This window comes from Semicossyphus pulcher, unplaced genomic scaffold, assembly GCF_022749685.1.
Source record: "Semicossyphus pulcher isolate SPU_LCO1_2020_fin unplaced genomic scaffold, fSemPul1.0.p SCAF_21, whole genome shotgun sequence".
Taxonomy (NCBI): Eukaryota; Metazoa; Chordata; class Actinopteri; order Labriformes; family Labridae; genus Semicossyphus; species Semicossyphus pulcher.
Genome location: NW_027211695.1, coordinates 12,673,008 through 12,692,097, shown reverse-complemented (window position 1 = coordinate 12,692,097; position 19,090 = coordinate 12,673,008). Strand labels below are relative to the sequence as shown.

The window sequence follows — 19,090 nt, the reverse complement described above, 5'->3', positions numbered from 1 at the left end:
AATGCAGCACAGGTGAACACCATAGGAGCAGAACAGCAAATATTTTTCCAGGTGAGAAGGGACAGAAAGTTCTTAACAAAAATCACACACATTGTGTTAAAAACAATGAAATGCACGTTAACAGAAGTGCAAACGAGATAAATTCAGATTTGATATTTGCATAAGACATAAAATACATCTTGGTTTTTGCACTAAAATCTCTGTGTAGGTTAAAATAAGGCTTTGTCATATTTACTCTGTGTGTGTTTTTTGTTTGCATATAAAGACACATCAGGAAAACATGATAAACAGGAAGACACAACAGAGGCTTCACCTTTTGATGTAAGCTTCAGAGTTTGTCACTCATTTTTCTCATTTTAACTTAAAACGCAAATTATCCTCATTTTTGTTACTGGACAGGTGGAACCATCAGCTGTACTGACAGCTTAAATACAGGTGAAGCCTTTTTAGACGCACAATAACACAACAGGAAGGACAAGATACGTAACTGAAGGGCTGCTCTGAAAAAACAGCTAATTTCTATTGTTGAGCCAAAAAAATAAATAATGTTAAAGTTCTGGTCCTCTTTCTTCTTTCACCATTTACGGTATCAATTTATCTCCTAATGTGAATACAAATTCCATCACTTGGTGGTAGTGCTGTTGTTAACTTAGTAAAACACATTGGGGCTTCAAGTTTGAAAGTTGTTGCTTCATTTCCTATAAAAACATACATTTTTGAATTCAATTTGGTTTACTTTTAAATATTAACTTACTTTTAAATGGCTTTTGCAAACTTTTAGCCTCGCATTAACCTTTAGCCCAAAAAGCCTACTAATAAGTAGGCCAGCAGGCTTGCATAAAATAAAATATGGTTGTAATTAAGGTTTTTAAATGTTGAATCTACCTTATGTGAAGTCAGTTTATTAAGTTTTTCCATCCTGAGTATGGATACCTTGGTTTAACATGGGTTTCATGTTTACCACATTAAAAAGTAATGCAAGTAAAGTAATTTCATAATAGAGCATACAAAACTATTTGCACCAATCTCTTAAATATATACATAACACTGATTCATGTTGAAAATATTCTACCATCAATGAATAAATATCATCCATATTCACATGAGGACAACTTCATAAAATTCAAGTGCTGCCAGGAATATAAACATTGTGTACATAGAAATGTTTGCATAAAAACAGTATCAACATTTATTACTTACATCTGTTGCATTCCTGTTTGTGCATTTTTAGTGCTTGTAATTTTAGGGCTTTGAGAAACTAAGTCTTCAGCACTTCCTCACTGGTGAATAAAAACCAGATTTTCCCAGCTGGACCGGTGGTTTGCACCAATGTCACTTCCGTTACTCCTCGGCAGAACAGTCCAGTGTGATGCTGTGCTCCTGGGCAATGGAAGCCAGCTCTTTCAGGAACTCGGCGTACAGGATGATGGCGAAAACTTTGCTCTTGGCGTGGTGGGGAATTGGAGGGCAGGGCGGTAGGACACCAAGAGGAGGCAAAGCCAGAGCGTTCCTCACAGAACCATTAGGAAGAGATGGGTCCAGAATGATGTCCCCGTCATGACACTCGAGGCACTCTGAGCAACAAGAGTAAATGTGATGCTGTGATTGTAGATCTAATAAGCACTTTGGTTAATTTGTACTGATGCCTTTACCATCATATTTACAAACAGTGTCTGAATTTCCCCCTTCTAAACTTCAGATTTGAAGGGGCAGCATACAATTGGGGAAGCAAGGTTTCCTGGAATCCAAGGTTCCCAGGGTCCTATATTCCTGAGGACCTACCATATGTTCTGTGGGTTCTTAGTTCCCAAGACCCTAAGATTCCTATGTTCCCAGTGTCCTATTTTCCTAAGGTCGTATGTGTCAAGGGTCCTGCGTTCCTAAGGCCCCAAGTTCCTATGGTCCAATGTTCCCAAAGTCCTATGTTCTCATTGTCCTCTGTTCCCATGGTCCTAAGTTTCTAAAGTCCTCGAATCCAGGGGTCCTAAGATTGCAAGGGCCTATTTTCCCATTCCTACCATATGTTCCAAGGGTCCTTTGTTCCCAAGACCCTAATATCCTAAGTCCCCATGGTCCTATATTCCCAGGGCCATATGTTATCAAGGTCCTATGTTCCCAGGCTCCTATGTTCTCAAGGTCCTAAGTTTCAAGGGTCTTATGTTCTTAGGCTCCCAAATTTCAATGATCCTATTTTCCCAAGGTCTAATGGGTCCTATGTTTCCAAGCTTCTATATTCCAAGGGTTCTGTTCCCTAAGGCCTTTGTTCCCAAGGTCCATAAGATTTTTCCATTAATTTGTCACCTAGATGTAAGTAGAACTGGGGAACAAGGACCTTATGTCACATTTCTTTATGTATACCCCAGCAGTAGGTAAAGCTTAATTTAGCATAGACACTGCAGGACTTTCCTTTCAGCTACACTATAACAGCTGTTGGGGTATTATATCACGCTTGTGTGTTAATTTACCTCTAAACTTGCTGTCCTGGTCTTTTACCAACAAGAACCTCCAAGCCTGAGTGACCAGGGCGGGATAATCTGGTCTGGCGGCCACGTAGCGCTCGATCTGAGTATGCACTGACACCAACACCTGCAAATACACACACAAACATACACAGAAATAAAAGTAAACATAATGTCTTCATTAGAACTGCTGAAACAAGTAAAGAAGAAATCAAATGACACTAATATGACGTGTATGTGGAAGTTACCTGGTACAGTGTTCGTACGGTGGGTTGGATGTGTGCGTCTGTGGTGAGCAGAAAGGATCTCAGAAGAGGTTGCGGGTAGGACGCCAGCTGGGCAAGGATGCCTGTCACCAGCAGGTTCACAGCGATGGAGTTTTCCAGCAGGTTCTCGAGTCGTGACAACAGGACACTAATGAATGGACCTGGGGCATCATCGAAAACTAGAGGTCAGTGTATGGGACGGAGATCAAATACAAGTAATGCATGCAATACATGTCAAAATGATAAAAATAAATATGGCTACTGTAATTCTGCTTTATTGGTATATTCTTTATCCAAAATCATGATGATCACCTCTAGATGTCACTGTAGAACTGTTGAGACTTATCAATATTGACATTATGCTAGCTAGCAATCTGATTTAAATATTAATTTTTTGAAATACTTCAAGTACTTTTGGAATTGATCCAGTGGGTCAATTCCATCAGCAGGGCCGAAACAGGCCATAATGTCAACAAAGTAATTTTTGGGGGCAAAAAGGAAGTAGAGATCCTATCCATGCGTACTTTGATCAGTCACATTTGCAGCCAAGGATTACGCCGCAGACATTGGAGCTGGTTTTTCTGCTCCTGGCTAAAGGGATCAACTGGAGCAAATCTAAAACTTGTTTTAGCTATTAGTTATTAAGACCCCAAAACATGCATAAATTCAACATCTAATTCCATTTTACTTGAAAACACAGACCTGTAAATGGAACTTCAGGCCTCTTGCTGTCTTTCTCACTGCTGCTTCTATTCTCCTCTCCTTCCTCTTCCTCCTCTTCCTCCTCTTCCTCATCCATCTCCTCCTCCTCTACTTCCTTTTCTCTGGTATCCCACAAGGAGGTTACAGCCCAGTCTTCACCATGTCCATCCTCCTCTTCCAGTTTTTGCCTCAGCGCTCGGACCCGCTTCCTGAACGAGCCTATGTCATCTGTGCTGTTGTCACAGTCTGGCTCCACCCCCAAAGAAAGCATGAGCTCATAGTATTGGGACAGGAAGTCATTGTTATTGCTGATTTTGTTAACAGGCACACATGGAGACTTGGCATCAGCTGCTGATACCAAAGGGTCATGTGGCTCAAATTCTGAATGGCCATTGGGTAAAGCGTTTGTCAATGAACATGGTGTTTGCCGGTGGTGTGGTGTCTGCATGTGATTGTTAATAGTTGTGAAGTTGCTCAGGTTGTATTTCTGCTCAAATGCCTTGCTATCCTTTTCAGTATCATCACATTCGTCGATGATGTGATTCTTAGCAGTAAAGCCATTTGTTAAAAACTGATGCCTCTTTGGCTCTGCTTCTTCATCTATCCTCTCCATCTCATCTTCTCCTTCCTCCTTCCTTCTCCCCATCTCCTTGCCACAGTCCTCACTCCTCCTCCTCACCTCCTGCCCACTACCCTCACCCCTTCTTTCCTCTTTACCTCCGTCCTCGCTCCTCCTCCTTGTCGACATTATACTGTTAACTGTTTCCATTACCGTCCTCCCTGTTGTTGTAAACATTGTTGTTATATTTGTTGATGTCGCTGCTGTTGACGCTTGTTGGCCATTTGAGATGCTTCCGCGCGCTCGACGATTTGCTGCCATGATTCGCTCCATAATGGCTGCCTTCGTATCATTCTTGGCGACAAGATCATAGACAAGAACGTCATCCTGAAACTCAGATTCCTCTACATACGAGCCATGCACCAGCTTCGTTGCAGTGCGTCGCATTTCCTGAATGTGTCCAGGAGGTGAGGGTGTGGAAGTGCTTCTGTCGATCTCCATGGTCATGCTGCCGTTTGTAAACACCATGTTCATCACCCCTGGTGAAGAAGGATCGTCGTCTGCAAAAATGTCATCCCACTCAAGTTCTAGGGCAGAGCTGACTCTTCCTGCCTGGTTGCTTGTGGAGAGGGTATCTGAAGAGGACAGGGTGGGGGAGAAGGCCAAAGGTGGAGGATTGATGTCCAAAGAGGAGATGGAGTCACTCTTTACTCGCCGTACGATCTCTTCTTCATTCTCTATGTCGTTCCCTGGTGTGTCTGATCGGTATTCTAGAGGTAGAGGGTTTATTCCGTCGTATGGAGCTGACCAGCGCAGACACGCCCTGCAAAAAAAACCAACTAAAATCAAACTGAAATATAAAGAAATTTATATATTTCCCATCAAGTCATTATCAACTTGGACTACAAATGGAAGTTGAGACCGACCTGTGGGAAGTTGAGATGGCCTGGCGGGCATCCCAGAGGTAATGGAGATAGTTTACATCCATCAGAAAGTCTAAGCCACGACAGTAACCAACACTGTCTGATACTGACAGATCTGACATGGACAGAAAGATTAAGTTAACATAAATATGATGATATGCATTTTACTTGAGTTATGTGTTCTTGTGTTGGTCGAACTGACCTGCTCCTTTGGGCCAGTGGATGTGCTCTGAGTGTGCATGTGAGTTTGTGTTGTAGAAGTTTCCAGGGCACCAGGAGGGCATGAGGAGCAGGAAGGAGGCAGCGCTGGAGGAGTAGCAGTCCCTCTGCTTTAGGGACCACTGCTGCTTCCTGCTTAGGTGGCTGCAAGGAATCAGATACCTGAAGACACACAGATGCTTCCTGCTCAGTCCCACTATGCATCACTACCAATTTTGGTGCACGCTTATTGGTTGGACAAAACATCTTTGTAAGCTTAACCTTGCACTTGGCGGTGCGGTTGGGACTCCCTAATTGTCAACGACTTATCTATTTGATTAGTCCTATTGTGGAAATCTACAAAGGAACTTAGTTACAACATTTCAAGCCCTATTGTCTGCCAATTTATGAACCTGTGAGACTGACCTGAGCACCAGCTGCAGCATTACGTCTTCACAGAAGAGACCAATCAGAGTCCTGAACAGAGCCAGAGACACCGTACCCAACTGAAGGACAAGATAAGTCAATGTAAAGCTCACTCACATGGCTCAAGAGTCATCAAACAGTGGACTGCCGTTCGGTGTTTTACCTGGAAAGGTGTGTTGACCCTGCTAACGAGAGTGTCCAGTATGTGCACATTGTCGTGTGTGTGCAGCAGGATGAAGGACAGGAAGGTCTGGAGGAGGGCGGGCTCAGGGATGGAGCGCAGGAAGAGATCCAGGTACGCTGTGGTGGTCATTACCTCCTCTATGGTCAGCTACACACAAACACACACATTAATGTTCATATAGCATAGATGGGATGTTAAACAATCTGAATTAGCAACATGGTACTACAGAAAATACAGGATCCAGTAGTGATTAGGTCTGATACCTTGTGCAGAGCAGGTGCCAGTACAGGAACCAGGAAGCCGTTATAAATATAATCCAGCAATTGAGTCCGGATGGAGGGATGAGCGACCTGAGCGAGGTCAAAAGGAGAGTTAGCTGTAAGCACTATTCATTGCATTTGTGTGTCTGTACTTTAGTGTGTGCATTAGTTACCTTTGTAACAGCACTACAGAAGTCGAGTGAGTGCAGGAAGTGGACAAGAGCTGGAACCTGTTGACCAACACACCAATTTTTTCATACATAATGTTTTGATTCATTTATAAGCATTATTATAAAGTGAATTCACGCTATTCAAATATCATCATCTCTTAACCACTTTGTATATTTTTTTCTGTCCTATGTTTACTTTCATTCAGGTATAAACAGCGATTTATTACTTTCATGGTTTAATTCATTCACTCTTTCACTCCCTCCCTCACTGTGTGTTCATCATGGTTACCTGCTGCCAGTCAGCCTGGTCCAGACAGTGCCAGTCTTCACTGTAAACCTGCAGCCTGGCTGGAAGAGATGAGTACAGGCCGGACAGACCTGTGGCCAGCACCTGTAATCACATTAATAAAGGTCAGTACGTTCACATAAACACACACACAGGCTTCTGAGGAAATCAAATTCCTGTGAAGATTAGTGTGTTCGTTTTAAAAATAGCAGAGGGCAGATATAAACAGGAGAGAGACAAGAAGAGAACACCTGTCTAATTACACATTATTGATTAACTAAAAGACCCAGTAAAGGTATAGTTTAACATTTTAGGTTTCCTGTGTATACCTGTGTCTGTATACCTGTGTGTGTATACCTTTTTGTGTACTTACCTGTATGTGTATATCTATTCGTGTGTATACCTATCTGAGTATGTATTTGTATAAAAAAGGTTTGGGGTATTCTTACCTGTGTATATGTGCGTGTGTATACCTGTGTGTTGCACCTATGTGTGTATACCTACTTGTTTGTAAGTATATTATACCTATTTGTATACCTACCAGAGTGTGTATACCTATATATTTATACTTACATGTGTTGTTGTGTACCGTATACACCTGTATGTGTATACCTCCATGAGTATATTTGGTTGTGCCTGTATACCTGTGTGTGCTCTTTCAAGACATAAATATGAATATGCCACAGCTGATTAGCTTAGCTTAGCTTAGCATAAATGATGGAAACAAGGGGAACGTACTAGCCCGAATATTCTCACAAAGGTAAAAACAAACAAACATTAATCGTTTGAATGGATTTAGTTGTTTTTGGATAAAGCTAGCTAGCTGTTTTACTTTATTTACAGTCTCTATGCTAAGCTAAGCTAACTCATCATGAAAGCAACTAAATGCCTTTCCCAAAATTCTTAACTATTCCTTTAATAAGAGATGAGGAAAAAAGAATATGGAGAAGAAAGACAAATAAAGGAAAAACCATCAACATAAACAACAACGTCAACGGCTGCATCACCGAGTCTCACTAACAAACAGGCAACTGTCCAATCATGTACAGATTTACTAATCCCTCCCTGTGTAGCAGCCAATCTCACGCTGCTTTACTAATCTGCTCTCTACATAAAGATTGAGGTCAGAGTGCAGTTACATGGGCTTAAATCTGACGCGCGCGCACACACACACACAGACAGACAGAGGTAGCACGTGCTTTGGTCTCTTTGCTTGCCCTGTCACATACAGACTCCCTCATTTCTTTCTCTCATATAAAGGGAAATAGCTGAAACTAGCAGTGATGGAGCCAACATGGCCGACACAGCAAGCGTAGATACCTGAAGGACATGAGTAAACAAAGCCTTCATCTTTTAATAACATTAAGTATCTTACCTGTTTTTGTTTTTTTTGAGTCTCTTTTGTAAAAATTATTTTGTTATTGTTTTACTGCAAATTTTTTACATCTAATGTTAGCAGTGTAAGTGCTCAGTTCACAACTTCCTCCCATTATATACTATATATTTATGTATATAATCTGCATGCTAGTATTGCTTTCGGTAGCATGTTAGCATGGTGATGTGATATTTTAGCTTGAACCATTGCTAAATACAGCCTCACAGAGCTGCTAACATAGCTGTACACTCTGATTTTGTATGTTTTCTTTGTTGTATTTCTGAGTATTTTTCTTGTATTTCCCGATTTTGTTATATCTTAAAAACTCAGAGGTTATTTAGAGAGATTACTCTTTTCTGTCTCTTTTTCTTTAACTTGTCCTTTTTATCTCCCCATAATCTCTCTTTTTTGCTGTCACACATATGCACATACACTCTAACACTCCCTGAGGAAGCAGAATGGGCTCATTAGTTTATTACGTAACTTGTGATAATGAGATTACAATGCAGAGCGGAGATGAATGGAGAAAAGGACCCATCCACTGCACAGAAAAACTACAAATACACTCATTTAAACAGTCATCTCATTCATAAAATATCTGTATGGTGGGCTTTTAAAGGGGTTTTTAATTCTGTTAACTCCAAACATTTGCATACACTCAGAGGAAACCCCATAAATGCCCCTTTTATGTCTCTTCACACATTTGGAAGAAAGGTAGAGATTAACATTTTATTTTAACTAAAGAGGAAAACAAGAGGAAGAGGCAGAAGAATTCTCCAGTGGGTTTATCGGTGTAATCCACATCTGCTAAGCGATGCTGATCCTTTACAAATCCTTGACGGTTCCAAGACTAGCCGACACTCCAGCAGACACAACATGACCATGAAACTTGTGCCAACACACAATGAGCAGAGTCATTGTCTAGTCAAGAGTCTTAGAATGAACCATGAAGGTTTAGTGACGCAGAATCCAAACTATCTGTCCTTGATGTGAGATTTCAAAGGCTTTAAATCACCAAAAGTTTAGGTTTGTGGGTGTGTGTGTGTTGACTCACGGGACAGAAGTAGGTGTTCTCTGCGATGTGCTGGGCGACTCGAGGGTCAGAGGCCGACAGAGACATGATGAGCAGCAGAGCGTCTCTGGCCTGCTGACCGACCGAACCCTGTCTGAGAGAGAGAGAGAGACAAGAAAGTTTTCTGTTTTCTCATATTTATGATCAGGAATGTTTGCGTGCAATGCCAAAAAAATCTCAAATCATAATATACCCTAAATGTGTGTATACCATTATTGTTTGATACTTTGCCCTACTAGTGTCTCTGTACCTGTTCATGTCTATATCCTATATCTATATGATCTATTTCTCCTCCTCCATTGTTAGTGTGTGAGTACCTTTGTGTAAACCTGCCAGTGTATTTTTGTAGAGTGTATATACCTTTGTAGATAGCTGTGTGTTTAGATATACCTGTGCACACATCTGTGTGTATACCTTCATGTGAGTGTATACCTATATACATGTGTGTACCTTTGTGTGTATACTTGCGTCTGTATACTCATGTATACACCTACTTGTGTGTGAACCTGTGTACATACTTATCTGTTTGTGTATGTCTACCTGTGTGTGCATACTGACCTATGTGTTTTGGAATACTGCATATACACCTGTGTGTATACCTTCGTGTGTGTGCTTGTGTGTAAACCTTCCGCACCTGAGTGTGCGTGTGTTTATATACCTTTGTATAATCCTTTCTGTGTGGGTACTTGTGTGTTCATGTGTGTACTTGTGTTTGTACACCTGTGTGTAAATTTATGCACATGACACTGTGTTTACCTACCTGTGTGTATATCACTTTGTGTACCTACCTGTGTGTGTGTATACCTGTGTGTACCAGCCTGTGTGTGTATACCAGTGTGTGTGTAGCTGTGTGTATACCTGTGTGTGTGTGTGTGTGTGTGTGTGTACTTGTGTGTGTAGATGTGTGTGTACCTACTTGTGTGTATACCTACCTGTGTGTGTTTGTGTGTGTCTGTATACCAGTGTGTACCAACCTCTGTGTGTATACCAGTGTGTGTAGGTGTGTGTCTACCTACTTGTGTGTGTAGCTGTGTGTATACCTACCTGTGTGTGTATGGTATAAGCAGGGAGAACAGCAGGAAGTTGGCGGCTCCCTGGTCCTCACTGGTGTGGAAGAACAGTTCCAGCACTGAGGGATCTTTGACCAGAGCCACACACAACTGATTCAACAGGAGCACCAGCTCCGCCTCCACTGCACCCCCACTGTCTGGAAGAGGGAAGCAGGTGATTACCTATCCAGGTAACTGTTGGAATTGTTTTACCAGCAACACCTTAACCACTTCCCGAGTAAACACTTAGACCCAATTAGATGTCATTAGAGAGGTGAACCCGCTTTAGGATTCCTTCAGTGTTGAGAGAAGTTCATCTTTTAACATGAAACTACAACATTGAGTTTTTTTACGCAAATTTTGTTTGTGTTATATAAACAAGACAAAACATGAGATTCAGGATAGCTTTTACTCCCTATTTCCAGTCTTTGTGCTAAGCTCAGCTAATCATCTGTTGGTATATTTGAGATTTAAGACCTAACTCTTAGATATCGTAAATATTCCTGTATTGTTCTCACCGGTTCCGGCTCCAGCGCAGGAGGCCAGCAGCATCATGAGCGGTCGTAGAACTGGTTTATGGTGCAGTAGAGGCTGTCTGGCCTGAGACAGAAGCATCTGGTACATCCTGAGCTGCTCCAGCTTCATGTCTTCAGTAAACTGTCTCCTCAGGCTCCACAGAAACAGCCTCTCCATCACACCCTCCAGGACCACAAACTCCAGGATGGGACCCATGGCTCCTCCTGGTAACAATGTGTAACAGACATGAGACAAGTGCAACACAAACATCATGGTATGATGAAACATTGTCTTTTGCTCTCCGACCTTGCCCCGCTTCTTCCTCCATCAGCAGGAACAACATGTGTTCCACGTAGTTCTGGACGGCACTGGCCTCGTCAGCCGGGATGGGCCCAAGGCGTAACGATCCGGAGCTGCTACTGCTACCAGAATGACCTGAGAGGAAACTCAATGCACTGGTGCCACTGCGACCCGGCTCGTGTTTCTCCAGGATCTTCACTACCTGCGGAGAGAGGACATTGGAGACATCAAGGGTATATCAATTCACCTTGATTATATCCACATAAAAAGGAGGGGAAACACCAGATGAAAAAAGTTCTTGCAATTTGTTTGAGGGGATAAAGTTGCAGAACACTGAAAAATGCTTGGAAAACAGACTAAGCATATACATCAGGAAATACATGAAGCATTTAAACTCTTCTTCTGCAATGGTTTAATGGTTCCCAACTGTTGATCTTGAGAGACAAAACTAATATTCGCATAACAGTAAAGTATGGACACAAGCATGACTACCAGTTATCATCTTTTTGCACGTTTCTTGAAGATTGGTTGGAAATTTGACTTGCAAATCAGCAAACCAATAAGCAACTATCACAGCAGTTTGTTGAAGGTATATGAGCAGCTGTTTCTGTAATGACTCCAAGGAACTAGGCACCAGGACTGGGTTGCACCAGTTGCTCCTAACTGCTAAGTCACTACTTGTTAATACCCGTCATTGGAATGGACTTCAATCGCACCAACAAACTAAAGCCTTAACTTTGCTGTTCCAATTAATTTACGTCCATGTGAATACCAATATGTCTGTTGCTTCTAAAGATGACATTGTCTGTTTCTAGCAATCTTCTTCTTCTGCTTTTCTGTCGCAAATCATCCCAAATTTTCAACGTTATGGACGTTGAAAAAGAAAACATATTTAACAAACAATAAGAAATTTGATAGAGCTGTACATCCAGCACAAAAACTTACAACTTAGCAGTTTAATGTGATAATAAATAATGAGAAGAAGTCAACTCTGGGAGAAATAATGGGGGTTATCAATGGTTGTTCAGACTCGGACAGCAGTGGAACAGTGGCAAGACTTTCTTAGCACTACAGAAAAAGACATATCTTGGAGGAAATTCCATAAAACCAGCAGGGGTTCCTCCAATGTATTCAAGGCCTATATTTTGACTTTACACCTGCTCCTAATAAAGCTTCAAATTTATTCCCAGTTTTAGCAAGAAGACAGCAAAGTGTAGGCTGTGCAACTGGCGTCAAGTAAGGACCGATTTGGCTTAAGAGCAGGCGTACGTCTTGTTGGTGCAACCGAGGGATGGGAAAACCTTCAATAAACACAGAAAATAAATTATTTCCTATAAAAGACTCTTTAAGAGGCATCTTAATATATTGTGCTAATTTGAGTCAAAATGTTTATTTTTCTGGGGTAAAACCTGAATAAAAGGGGTTAAAGGGGTAAAACCTTCATAAGATTCCTTTGAAAAGCATTGGAAGTGATTACATCACCCATGTTTTTCTACAATCTAAAACCTGCTGCAATATTTAGGGATTTTATTCATTAGGTTTATTAGATTATAGCTCTGAAACTTTAATCTTATTACTTAAGTTACAGCTGTAAACAACAAACAATGAAATGTTTCTAAGAACACTAAAACAGTGGATAAAATATCACCGAACAAGGGATGAACACATGAATGAAAAATGAGACAGAAAGAAGAATGTAATTCACTGTCTGGACTTGTGTTAACCTTTGACCTTCAGACAACGACCACACACACACACACACAATACACTTGTACACACACAGACATGGAGTGTGCGTGGGTTTTCTTGGCGGGCGTAGAGAGGGGTTTGTTCTAAATGGATCCTGTGTTTAAGGGCCAAAGTCTGGGTCAGTAATGCACACACACACACACACACACACAAAATGTCTGCCAACCATTATGAGAAAAACAGGACGGACTGGAGGGACTGAGGGACAGAAAAAGAGACAAAGAAAACAGTAGGACAGTTACTGATTGATGGATATTGGATGGCTTTCTTACCTGCGCCCAGTGGTTCTTAAACACTATCATGCAGGTCTCGGGGTCCACCCCTCTCAGCGTGAGGGACTTCCTGCGGTTGCCCCCCATAATCACAGAGGCCATCATTTTGATTGGCAGTCAGGTGGCTATAGCATGTTCCAGCTCATTGGTGTAGTGGGGGGCATTAGCTGGCTCTCTCGGCCCAGGATCAGGCTCCTTTCCTGGGCTTGTAGGGCAGCTGCTGGCCTGCAGGAGGTGGAAAAAACAAATACTGGTTACTTTTCTTTTGCAAATATATAGCTGACATTGGTCCTCTTCCGGAAATATAATAATAATAATGAAACACTTATTAGTATAGCAGCATGCATACGAGAAAAGCAGCTGAAAGTGCTTTATGTAAGGAAAAAGTTGCACATGAAAACAAACAGAATGAACATTAAAACAAGGATAGAGTGCCATAATTATAAGATAGAAAGTAAAACCCAACAGTATATTATGTTTGGTCTATAAAAGGTCAGAAAATCCAAATGAGTGTTTCCCAAAGCCCAAGATGACGTCCTCAAGTGTCTCGTTTCGACAAAACCCAAAAATATTCACATTTAAAAGGCTGGAATCAGAGATTTTCTTTCTTAAAAGTGCTTAAAAGTACATGCTCTTAGAGAGACTTTTTCTCTGTTCTCTTGGTCAATATGGAAAAGTATTTCTGTTTCTGATAACCAATCGATTAATCTCGAAAGCAGCTCTATTCTTTTCTTTCTTCTTGAGGCTGTGATCGTCACTGTTATGTATGTGTAAACGTAAAAATAAAGATATGCTAAACTGCAGTATGATCCCATATAAAATATAGTTTAACTTCACTCTGTCTATTACGGGAGCCCTGAGTGGCAAGTGAGAAAAAAAATCTTGTGCTCCATTTTTCTAAATCTGGCCTAAATTGATTTTGCTTCTTTGTTTACAATTTAAGAACTGGTGAAAAGATGTTGCCAGCATACTTTCAGTAAGTCAGAATCTGTTTTTTTGTATGTTTTTTTTTTAATGTTATCTGTGAAAACGAGTAAAACAATAGTCCCAGCAGGAGAAAAAAAAGTAAGGATAATTTCTTTTACATTGCTTCTTTTCTCTGAATCAAAATTGTTTTTCCTCCCATGTTTACAAAACTGGTGCAAAGGCATTGCCAGCATAATCTCCATTAATCTCCATTTTGTTTTGATCCTCAAAAACAGGTGAAAAAATGTTAATGGAAAACATTTTAACAAAAATTTGACATTCTTTTTTCCATCCAGGACAGGCTAATTTTTCAAAGTCTGCTTTATGTTATACACATTTTGGCAACTTGTTTTTCTAGATGAAAAAAATTTACTTAGAAAATGAACTAAGGAAAGTTTTTTTCCCCACCTGAAAAGTAACAAAAAAAAGGTACCATAAACACTGACAAAGAAAACTTTTAGAACGGACTTAAGAATTAAAAACAAAACAATTCTATTTTGCCTCTCAGGGCCTCCGTAGTCTAACACTGAATTACACTGTATCGCTTTGTCACTGACACATTTTTCTGCTCCTGCTGTCAGAAATAGAACCAACAAATTAAGGGTGTGTTCATGTTCATCCTGTTTATTTAGTTCTTCTGTATTTTTAACAGAGGTGGCAAAAGTACACACATTATTTGCTCAAGTAGAAGTACAGATACTATGGATATAAAAGAGGACTCTTGTAAAAGTAGAAGTACTGATTAAATGAAGTAAAAGTTTAAGTCTATGCTCTAAAACGTCCCTAACAGTATGAAGTCTACCAGCTGTTTCTGTGCTAAGCTAACTGAAGCTAACCTCATATTTGGAGACTATTAAACTGAAATTGTTGGAACTTCAAATCAAAAAACAACATAGTGAAAATAATGAACACTAACAATGTGTAAATCACTTGGATGGGGAATGTCTTGAGTTACAAGTCTTTTAGATCCTTTTCTTCATGTTGCGTGTATCTTATGTGATTTGCATCGATGGATACACCAAATAATAATCGGGTTTTTTTGTCACTGCTCACCAATAGGTTTAAATCGGCATTGATGTTAGGAAAGAGGTGCTAATTTATACACAATAAAAATAATTCCCCTCAGATGCATTAAGGTTATACTGCCTTGTTTTGAAAATGTACAGTAAGGAGTAGAAAGTACAGATATTTTTGCTGAAATGTAGGGAGTAAAAGTGACAAAAATAGACACTAAAGTAAAATACCGACACCTGAAAACTTTACTGAAGTACTGCAAAAAGTATCTGTACTTCCCATCTTGGATTTTTAACACTTAAAATGCCAAGCAACTGATCATGACGCTTAATGTATCCTTTGCTGTCTTCTTCTTCTCTGCCTCTCAAAGGCCGGAACAGGAAGTGAGGGTCGTCAGCGGTAACAAGCTAAACAGGAAAAATGGGGAAAGCGTCTGAGTCCCGCCCTGGGCGTTCCAGGACATTCCAGGAATTCCGAAAGAGCTCTCCAAGAAGAAGTAACCCCCCAAACGAAAAATACAGCAGTTTACCTACCTCTCTGCTGCGACATGGGCGAGCGAGCCTGCTGCCTATTGTCCTGAGAAAGAGAGACAGAGAGAGAGAGAGAGAGGGACACACATTTTAAAAAATCCATCCCATCACCATCTGGGCCTCTAATCTGTGTGTGTGTGTGTGTGTGTGTGTGTGTGTGTGTGTGTGTGTGTAATAATCTGAGATGAGACAGTGATGTTAAATCCCCAGCCACCACCGCATGTGTGTGTGTTGAACTCAGACGGTCACATGCCATCACACAAACCAGGGATTAAACACACACACACACAGACACACACACACACACACACACACTGAGTGACCTGATGTGTTCAGGTTCAGATTTTTTGACCTGGTTTTCCTTTTTTTTATCACTTCATGTTTTTCAGGTGTTGAACTGATTGAGTTTCGGAATTAATTATTAATTAATCAGTTTTTTACTTAACAGCACTTTAGCAGCACACACACACACACACACACGCACAAACACATACACACACACAGCCTGATGTGGGGATCAAACCTGCAAGCTCAGAGTTACGGGAGAGTCTGTTTTGAGCAGATTTTTTAAGTAAAAACAGTAAGTACATTTTTTTCTCATATGGAGTCATCGAAGTGCCAAAAAAATAATAATTTACTTTAAAAATAAGAACATAAATTGGGTTATATGAAGAGGAATATATAAAAAGTGAAAAAGTGACCAAGAAAAAAAACAAAAACATTGAAATATAAAGACAAATAACATTATATTGAATATAGTCGCATAATTATAAGAATTTAAATTTAATGTCACATTTATTTATTCATCTATTTTTGTTTTATTTGTGTATCAAATTTCAAATAGATGTATTTACATTATTTATACAAATGTATAAATCATTTTTATAAAAATTTACTTATAAATGTATTATCTATTTTTTTCTTTGTATTTTTAATTGTTTTTATTTGTTTTGTAAATGGACAGGAAGACTCGCCCAAAGCCAATTGATTGACAGCTTGGCCCTTCAAGAAATAGCAAACAAAATAGGGAGAGAATAAGGGGGACCAAAGGTGTACTAACAAATAAATAATATAAAAATATACCAAAAAAAAGATAGCTATATACTAATAAAATCAATTAATATGCATTTCTTAAAACCTTTTAAATATATATATAAAAATGAACAATTTAAATTGGTCTTGTAATCAGTTTTTTGGCCTTATATTATATTCAGTTATTATCCAATTATTTTTTTCTTATGGCATTTTTATGACTCCATAGAAATATAGACAAGTTCCATATCTACATCACAGAGGCTGCTGTGTTTTCATGAAGGTAGAGTATGTGGAAAAACAGCTTTATTTTGAAGGATTGTTGAGCTGCAGAGATGATCTGACCTAAAAACACGTGTTTGTTTGATCCAGGCCCAAATAAATGTCCCATCGTCATGTTTATCTATTTACCTCTTTTTTTTGTTGCCCTACATTTTATAAACAAGAGCATGGTCTTTCACACAGCTGCTCTCGTGTTAATCTCCTTCATGGACAGCAGCCACTGGATTCAAGGTCTATACTCAGCTCTCACAGCTGTTTGCGTCTCACAGAAAACTGCAGGTTTACAGCAGGCCCTGAACGCACCGCAACAGATATAGTGTGTATAGTGTGATATAGTGTAGGTGTGTGCAGGTCACAGAGGTTCACCATCAGGCTGTGAGTGTGAGCACCTGCAGGCTTCACCTTCTTTATGCTCCTTACATCACACACACACACCTCAGTGGAGTCCCAGCGTTACTCAGCAGAACTCTCTCCCACACACACAGACACAGACACCTGATGCAAAAGAGAGCAAGAATAAAAAATAAAAGAGACAAAATACCTCTATTATTTTCATTTAATGATTTTTATTTAATATTTTTAATGTTTTTTGTATTTTGTTTAAAATATGTATTGTTATGTTTATTGTTTATTTTTTACTTTCATCCCATATTATTGTTTTCAATTTATTTCAGTCTGTTTTGTTCTACTCGTTTTTATAGTTTACCTTCTTTTAAATATGTATGCCTTATATTCTGATTTTCTTGTTTAAGCTGTCTGTAAAACACTTCTAAAAACTCCAGTCTGTAAATATTAAAGTTGTATATCTAGTTAAACAAAGACTATGATGATACAATAAAATATCTAATATAACACACAGTATGCTGTTTTATTTACAAGCTGAACTGCACCTGCAGTAAGCTAACAGACGGATCTTACCTCCGGTTAGTCAGAGATGAAGTAATGTCAGTCGGTCTAACTGCTGTTTCTTGTTCCAAAAACAGAAGAAAAGTACTTTAAAACTGTGTTACAGTCCAGTCAACGTGAACAAATCCCGGTATTTCATGGTTTGAACCGGGTTTTTGGGTCGTTTCGGTCCGTTTCTGACCTGCTGCTCCGCTGCTGAGCTTTAATCCGCTCAACCGTCAATCACTCTGCTGCTGGCTGCTAGGTAACCAGGTGGCCCCGCCCACCGATACAGGAAGCCACGCCCATTGGAGAAACAGCGTTTACAATGGAGTGTTTACACTGTTTTATCAGCAATAGACTGTAAAAATACTCGAAGTAAAATCCCTGCGTTGAAAGTGTTTTTAGTAAGTATGATCAGGAAATGTACTTTGAGTATTAAACGCAGTAAATATGAGGCCTATATTCTTATAATATTTTTAGTCATACATTAATTTAAAAGGATTCGAAAAGGATTCGAAATGAGGAGTATTAAAAAATGAAGGTGAATTTTTTTGAAAAAATTTTGTTCATCTTTTCAGATGTACGTGTATGTTGATGAGGTCAGTCTCCTGCTTCTGTTTGAATAAAGGCGTCACTGCTGCACTCTGGTGGCAACATATTAAAACTGCAACTGACTGTGGCAATAAAACTGATATTTCATGATTAAAAAAGATTTTGAGATCATAGTAGTGGAAGAAATATGCATTTTCTGCAAGTGATTACAAGTTGCAAAGCCAGAATCTGAAAAAAGACTGGAAGTCATTTAAAATGCAACTTATTTTGGAGATATTTGTCACAGACATTTTTGATCACTTAGGAAACTTTTGTTTTTATCTTTTATTGGTATTTACTGGGGAGGTATCTTCACAAGCATTTTTTGGTTTCTAACCTCTCCGGCACAATGTTAATGTTTTTACTAATAATGTTATCATCTCTTTTTGTGTATATGTGCAAGTATAATTAAATTTGTTGATGCATTAATGTGTAAACAGTATTCTAGTATCAGTATCAGGGACAATTTCCAAATATTGTTTAGTAAAATAAGTTGCAGAAGTTTTGTTGGCTCTAAGAACAGACTCTCATCTGAGAGTTGATCGTTTTTCTTTTAGGTTGATTAATACAAGGTATGATAAAAGGATAATCCTATATTATATTTGTTGAATACAGTTCAGTTCAGTTCATCTTTATTGTCAGACTCAAGGTCCATCTAATCACGAAACGGCTTAATTTTGGTGGTAACGTTCAGAGCCAAGCATCGGGAGATCAAGGCTTTGAGGTTTAGTATAATCACATTAAATAATTTGGGCGATTTATGTGCGCACATGCCAATTATAAGTCAAAATTATCAGTAGTCAGAATTTCACTAACTTATAAAATCCACAAGAGGTTTCAACTTAATGAGTCGAAAAAGTCGTCTCTTACTCCTATAATGAGTCGAAATTTTCTAATCACTGAAAAGAAACCCTCTTTTCCCCGTTCCAATGTTGTGGGGTTTTTGTTTTTTTTCAGTTGGTGACGTCACGCAGCCGCAGCGCGTGCAGCTCTGTATCTGGAGCTCGCGAGCGGTGGAGAG

At 39.6% G+C, this 19,090-nt stretch overlaps 1 protein-coding gene across 1 annotated transcript; it reads right to left on the bottom strand.

Moving 5' to 3' along the window:
- Nucleotides 1-1,216: 1,216 nt before the first annotated feature.
- On the bottom strand, nt 1,217-12,871 carry LOC138600915 (FHF complex subunit HOOK-interacting protein 1A-like). The gene is made up of 16 exons (XM_069672459.1): nt 12,767-12,871; nt 10,752-10,947; nt 10,448-10,669; nt 9,925-10,087; nt 8,863-8,974; nt 6,437-6,538; nt 6,151-6,207; nt 5,981-6,067; nt 5,697-5,864; nt 5,534-5,613; nt 5,112-5,290; nt 4,913-5,024; nt 3,428-4,809; nt 2,708-2,886; nt 2,466-2,586; nt 1,217-1,574 (listed from the first exon to the last, which is right to left on the bottom strand). Exons 1-16 carry the CDS (start codon nt 12,869-12,871, stop codon nt 1,342-1,344), a joined length of 3,498 nt encoding a protein of 1,165 aa, XP_069528560.1. The 3' UTR covers nt 1,217-1,341.
- Between the last annotated feature and the right edge of the window lie 6,219 nt (nt 12,872-19,090).